We start from the raw sequence: 6,353 nt of genomic DNA, 5'->3' as shown, positions 1-6,353 counted from the left end.
CACTGAGCTTTAATGTTGTGTGATATTAGACTATACACACTTTATACACACTTTATACACACTTTATACACACCTTTATACACCTTTATAGACACCTTTATACACCTTTTATACACCTTTATACACCTTTATACACCTTTATACACACCTTTATACACCTTTATACACACCTTTATACACCTTTATACACCTTTATAGACACTTTATACACACCTTTATACACACCTTTATACACCTTTATACACCTTTATACACCTTTTATAGAGCTAAATTGACATGTGTCCTCATAAATCAACACACTTGTGCATCAGATACTAAAGCATATCCCTAAAAGAAATTAATAAATTTTTAGAGTTCTGTATGATGCGAGGTGTGTGTAGTGTGTGACTGTAGCTGCCACGTGCACGCTGACGTGCGCGTGCTGCTGCTTCTGCTCATGCTGCACAAATAAGCAGGCCGTTTGCTGTGAGTGTGGGAAATTGTTCTTATCTATCTCTGCCATTAGGGACCGGCTTCTATTATAAAGCTCTGCATTATTCAGTGAGCCTGAGAGACTGATCATTATGGATTTCAGCTGTTGCCCCACCCTAACCCCTGGGGTGGTGCTGATCCTGCAGCTGCCCCGTCCTCCCAACTACCCCAGGGGAAGCAGGAAGGGTTCACCGGGACCTGTCCCCTGTCCCCTGAAGACAGCCTTCCTGAGGTCTCCCCAGTCTGCTTTACTGTAACCTACAGGACCTGGAGAGTTCTAACTGCTCATGTGGCATGATGGAGGGTTTTGGCCTGTCCGTGCACTCCTGCCGTGCACGCCTGCCGTGCACGCCTGCCGCGACTCGGTGCCATTAACCATTTGTGGCTTCCAGCAGCTCAGGGCCTCGCTGATTACAATCAATAATTGAACAAATGAAGGCAGACTGCTGATCAATAGGCACCCAATCTCCACCTTCTGGCCGCTCTAATGTCAAAACCAATCTTGAAGCGCAGAAGCAATAAATTACAGAAGAACTAAAAGTGTGTGTTGCGTATCACGTGCGCTTGTGAGTGTGTAAGCTCACCGAGAACTGGACAAAGGCGCGATAGTGCAGCACCAGGATTTAACTACAGCTTTAACTACATATTATTTTAGCTGCTTTTCAAGGATTTCTACGGTGATGAATCGTCTGGGCAGGTTTATATCCTGCACATCCCAAACCGTAACTATTACAGGACTCGGTGTCAAGAACTTCAATTCTTCAAACAGTAAAGAGACCGAGGTCAGGGTGATTTTGTTTTACCTTTGACCTTTAGTCCTCACGCCAGTTTGGGCCCAGTGTGATGATCTGCTGACGCAATCCTGGCTGTTGGTACTGTTGAAGCTTTGCCACCTGACGTGTTCACGGACCATGAGGGACAAGTCGCACATCTATTTATTTCATTATTACCCAGAACAATCCCAAAATTGACCCTATTATGGGCCGAGATGTGCCACAGACTTTTCTTTGTCGTTGCAGGAGAGGTAAAAGGCCTCTGACTATGTGAGCAGTGATGTGAAGAAGCTGTAAACTGGAAAGCGCGTGTTTGCAGGACGATGCGGGTCTGACTGCGCGGGAGCCATTTAAGGTGGACTAATAATGTCGCAACACGCTTTCAGCGCAAGGTCATGACGTCTTTAACCAGAACAAAGCTCTCATCAAAACACACGATTTTAGCGAAAAAGAAAGAGGAATCACCAACTAAAACTATGATACTTTACATCTCTGTTTCCACGAAACCTGACATGTATTTTTCCATATTTCTAGACGTTAACCTCTCATTATCTACAGTTCAGAGACAGCCTGCCTTTTGTTCATTGAAGGGTGATTTTGGTGACACAAGGCTGAAACAATAATAGCAATAATAAAAGTGACTCAATAATCAGCTCGCTGTTGGTCGTTTTATGTAACATTCGTGTCGTGGAGATGACGCTGTGCGAGGAACGGCGGAGACGACCTTAAATAAGGGGCGGAGCTCTGTAGGTGCAGGAGACCCGCCCCCTCCCCTCATTAATGCGGTGAAGCTGCGCTGCGCAGTCCGCTATAAAAGAGCGCACAGCCCGCACAGCCCGCACAGCGCTCACTTCAGCTGGACACGCAGAGGCGCCGAAGCCGCGCTCACGCCACATACACACGCACGCTCACACGCTTCACAAGCGCCGTAACCATGGAGGCTTCCTCGTGGAAACTTTTTCTACTTTCTTGTCTGGTCGCTGCGGACAGTTCGGCGCAAGAACTCGGACAGACGCAATTCATTTGCACTTCGGTTCCCAAAAACATGGACTTATGCACGGCGTCGATGCAGAGCAGCGGGCCGGCGGAAGACCTGAAGACCACGGTCATGCAGCTGCGCGAGACCGTGCTGCAGCAGAAGGAGACCATCATGAACCAAAGGGAGACGATCAGGGAACTGACGTCTAAACTCAGCCGCTGCGAGGGACAGACGCTCCCCGCGGCGGGACCCGGCGGGAGGCGGCCGGGCTCCAAGAACACGATGGGGGATGTATCCAGGGGTACCACGGACACTCTGGCCCAGCTCGGACAGACTTTACAGACGCTGAAACAAAGACTGGAGAACCTAGAGGTATGCATGGGGGGGGGGGGGGGATCATCTTCTTCCGTCATTTGGCGTTTTTAGTTCTGCAGAGTGAAGTGACACGCAAACCGAATTCGGTGTGATCTGGCATGAATCCAAAGAGTGAGGGTAATGTAGGACAGGGCTCAAGAGATAAAGAACTTTCTTCTGCTTCTCCTTCTCCAGCAGTACAGCCGAGGCAACAACACGGTGCAGACCAACAGCCTCAAAGACCTGCTGCAGAACAAGATAGACGACATGGAGAAGCAGGTTCTGTCCCGCGTCAACACGCTCGAGGAGACCAAAAGCGGCCCCCGCAACGACACCGAGCAGCGGAACAAAGTGGAGTCCACGCTCACCTCGCTGCACCACCGCATCACCGACTTGGAGAAAGGTGCGTGTGTGGTCGCGCCGGGACTTTCTGCGTCTTATTTGAATTGGACCCACTGAGCGGCACCGATGTGCGGGTGCCGCCGCTGCAGCGCTGCGCATATTTCAACAGCACTTCAGCCTCGGTGGGATCAGGCTCCTCCGCCGGCTCTCCTGTCACAAACCAAAGATCCTGCAGATCTCACGCGTGAAACTTTGCAGGGCGCGTCTGGCACTGCGCAATTTGTGCAGGGTTTCACCAATGCGCGTGCGTGTCTAGGCAGCGAGAAAGTTATATGGTGATAATGCCCTGGAACATTCAGAACAAAGCCTAGAAAATCTCATTAACCTAATTATGTTACAAAATTAATCGAATTATTAATATAACTATGTTACATAATTAATCCAATTCTTGATCCAATCATGTCACATAATTAATCGAATTATGTCACATAATTAATCGAATTATTAATCGAATTATGTCACATAGTTAATCGAATTATTAATCGCATTATGTTACATAATTAATCGAATTAATCTACTCTTTTCCTTTTACTTTCTTAACTCTGTGATAAAAGTGACATGTCATTGACAGGAAAAGACACCAGACCCGAAGATAAATTTCAGCTCACCTTCCCTCTAAGAACCAATTACATGTACGCCAAAGCCAAGAGGAGCCTCCCGGAGATGGTCTCCTTCACTGTGTGTCTGTGGATTAAGTCTAACGCCTCCCCCGGCGTGGGGACCCCCTTCTCCTACGCTGTCCCGGGTCAGGCGAATGAGCTTGTGCTCATTGAATGGGGGAACCACCCAATGGAAATTCTCATCAATGATAAGGTAATGGAAGTCCCTAAAGCTTCTGAGCGTCGCGCTTCCATAACGTCCATGTAACCTGTGCAAATGTTATAGAACCATTTAGAGTCCTGGCAGATTATCTGTGCAGCAACTAAAATACAAGGGAAGGAAAAGAAAAGAAGGAAAGTCTGTTTTGATACGAAAGGAGGTGTGAGGTTCATCTGGGACCACAGAAGAAGCTGTGAGTCTGATGTGATCGTGTGATTCCTACTGCTGCAGGTGGCAAAGCTCCCGTTCCTCATCAACGATGGGAAATGGCACCACCTCTGCGTCACATGGACAACCAGAGATGGGATGTGGGAAGCCTTTCAGGACGGCATGATGCGGGGCAGCGGGGAGAACCTGGCACCATATCACCCCATCAAACCAGAGGGGGTGCTGGTCCTGGGACAGGAGCAGGTCAGAGCTTGGGTGTGATTCTGGTGATTCTGCTTCAGAGCGTCAGGCTAAATTAGCATCAAATAAGGGTAAACTTGCTGATTATAATCAGGCCGGAATTGTGAGTAGATAGTTTTGGTTTTCTGACCGTGTGAATCAGCTTTTAGCCAAATTCTCCCTTTCATGAGACTCGTATCACGTATCTCCAACAACATCATCTCTACCTGCTCCCACAGGACACGCTGGGCGGAGGCTTCGACGCCACGCAAGCATATGTGGGCGAGCTGGCAAATTTGAACATATGGAACCGGAAACTTTCTGGGGGCGAGATCAAGAACTTGGCGACCTGCGCTAGCAAAGCTCTGGCGGGGAACGTCTTCTCCTGGACGGAGAGCAACATCGAAATATTCGGAGGAGCGACCAAGTGGAGTTTCGAGGCGTGCCGTGCGTTCAACTGAAGTGCGCTTCGCCGTCGAAGAGTCCTCTCTGTATTTCTGAGCTTTTGTCCTTCCTGTCTTTCTTTGTTTGAGACGAGCTGAGTCATTATTTGCGCTTAAATCTCGGATTTTGAAGGTATTTCTGTGCAGAACATTTTCCACTCGAGAAAAGAAAAACTTCCTTTTTTTAACCTTGAGCATTCTGGTGATAGCACACTTGAGCTTCTCATTTGGCTTCTTCTGTGTGGGCTGGCAGCCCGACGTCCTGCACCTTATGTTCGGACAATTTACGGAATTGCATAACTGCTCCGCCCTCTTCCCTGGGAAGAGCGGCGCATCACGCTGCCAGTCCGGTTTCTGTTGGTGTTTGGCGCCGTGAAGTGATGTCTCACATGGTATGACTTCCTGCAAGCCCCCCCGCCCTCACCCTTTACTCTGCTGGACCCCCCCCCCCCCCGCCCCGCACCCTTTACTCTGCTGGACCCCCCCGCCCTCACCCTTTACTCTGCTGGACCCCCCCCCAACGGAACTTGCACTGTGACTGAAGAAGCGATGGAGAGGAGGGTGGGATGAAGGGCGCTGCAAAGTCAGGACGTGTACGAGTTGATTTGTGATCATCGTTGCTTTCAGTGTTTCTGTAGGAATGTCGTTGCCGTGCCAACCTTGCTACAAAGCCTGGGTGCCTTGGGCTGCTCCAAACATTCTGCACATTCGCGATGGTCTCAGTTGCTACTTCAATCCTTCTTTTTGGAGCTGGTTTCTTTCTCTTGTTTTTCCAGTAAATGTAAGTTTGTAATTCCGGTTTGTTGCTGACATGGCGTGTTTTTGGCAGATGTTTGTACCACACTGTATATGGAATGTCACAGTATTGTACAGTAACAGCATGGACGACGGAATTCCATCCTTGGAATTGGCTTTACTATCTTCTCTGGGTTGGGTTTTCTACTGTATTGTTATAGCTCCAAGCATGGCAAAAATGACAAATGAAGAATATAATTTTTGTAATAAAATTGTGATACTTTACACCCGACTGCTTTCCTGACTGTCTTTTGCAAAGACTCTGACCTGCTTCCGCTCATGGCTGCATGGAAATGTGAAGGATGGCAAGAGCGTTCCTGGCATTCCCGGGGTTCCCAGCGTTCTCCATGTTCCCAGCGTTCCTCGTGTTCCTGGTGTTTCCAGTGTTCCTCATGTTCCTGGTGTTTCCAGCGTTCCTGGTGTTCCCAGGGTTCCCCATGTTCCTCGTGTTCCCAGCGTTCCCCATGTTCCTGGTGTTCCCAGGGTTCCTCATGTTCCCAGGGTTCCCCATGTTCCCGGTGTTTTCAGCGTTCCTCATGTTCCCGGTGTTACCAACGTTCCCAGTGTTTCCAGCGTTCCCAGGGTTCCCCATGTTTCTGGTGTTCCCAGCGTTCCCCATGTTCCTCGTGTTCCCAGGTTCCTCATGTTCCCGGTGTTTTCAGCGTTCCTCATGTTCCCGGTGTTACAAGCGTTCCCGGGGTTCCTGGTGTTCCCAGGGTTCCCCATGTTCCCGGTGTTTTCAGAGTTCCTCATGTTCCCGGTGTTACCAACGTTCCCAGTGTTTCCAGCGTTCCTGGCGTTCCTCGTGTTCCCGGTGTTACAAGCGTTCCCGGGGTTCCTGGTGTTCCCAGGGTTCCTCATGTTCCTGGTGTTTCCAGCGTTCCCGGGGTTCCTGGTGTTCCCAGCGTGCAGGTGAACATTGTCTCTTTC

General features: G+C 49.4%; 1 protein-coding gene across 2 annotated transcripts; it reads left to right on the top strand.

The window, feature by feature from the left end:
- Window positions 1-2,071: 2,071 nt before the first annotated feature.
- LOC130527323 (neuronal pentraxin-1-like) lies at window positions 2,072-5,648 on the top strand. Of its 2 annotated transcripts, none has more exons than XM_057035706.1 (5): window positions 2,072-2,595; window positions 2,776-2,980; window positions 3,551-3,792; window positions 4,030-4,209; window positions 4,425-5,648. In XM_057035706.1, the coding sequence occupies exons 1-5, from the start codon at window positions 2,179-2,181 to the stop codon at window positions 4,644-4,646; spliced, it is 1,266 nt and encodes a 421-aa protein (XP_056891686.1). In that variant the 5' UTR covers window positions 2,072-2,178; the 3' UTR covers window positions 4,647-5,648. The 2 variants fall into 2 exon arrangements, with proteins under 2 accessions (XP_056891686.1, XP_056891685.1); XM_057035705.1 differs by having other exon boundaries at window positions 2,074-2,595; window positions 2,773-2,980.
- The last annotated feature ends 705 nt before the right edge of the window (window positions 5,649-6,353 follow it).

Source organism: Takifugu flavidus, chromosome 6 (assembly GCF_003711565.1).
Source record: "Takifugu flavidus isolate HTHZ2018 chromosome 6, ASM371156v2, whole genome shotgun sequence".
Lineage (NCBI taxonomy): Eukaryota > Metazoa > Chordata > Actinopteri > Tetraodontiformes > Tetraodontidae > Takifugu > Takifugu flavidus.
Note: the sequence above shows the minus strand (reverse complement) of the source record. Positions and strands in the feature narration are given on the sequence as shown.

Bases quoted from the DNA above. Each gene is read 5' to 3' on its own strand.
- LOC130527323 (XM_057035705.1), top strand. From the start codon at position 2,179: ATGGAGGCTTCCTCGTGGAAACTTTTTCTACTTTCTTGTCTGGTCGCT. The intron at 2,596-2,772 runs GTATGCATGGGG...CTCCTTCTCCAG, and splicing joins AAAGACTGGAGAACCTAGAG to CAGTACAGCCGAGGCAACAA. The intron at 2,981-3,550 runs GTGCGTGTGTGG...TGTCATTGACAG, and splicing joins CATCACCGACTTGGAGAAAG to GAAAAGACACCAGACCCGAA.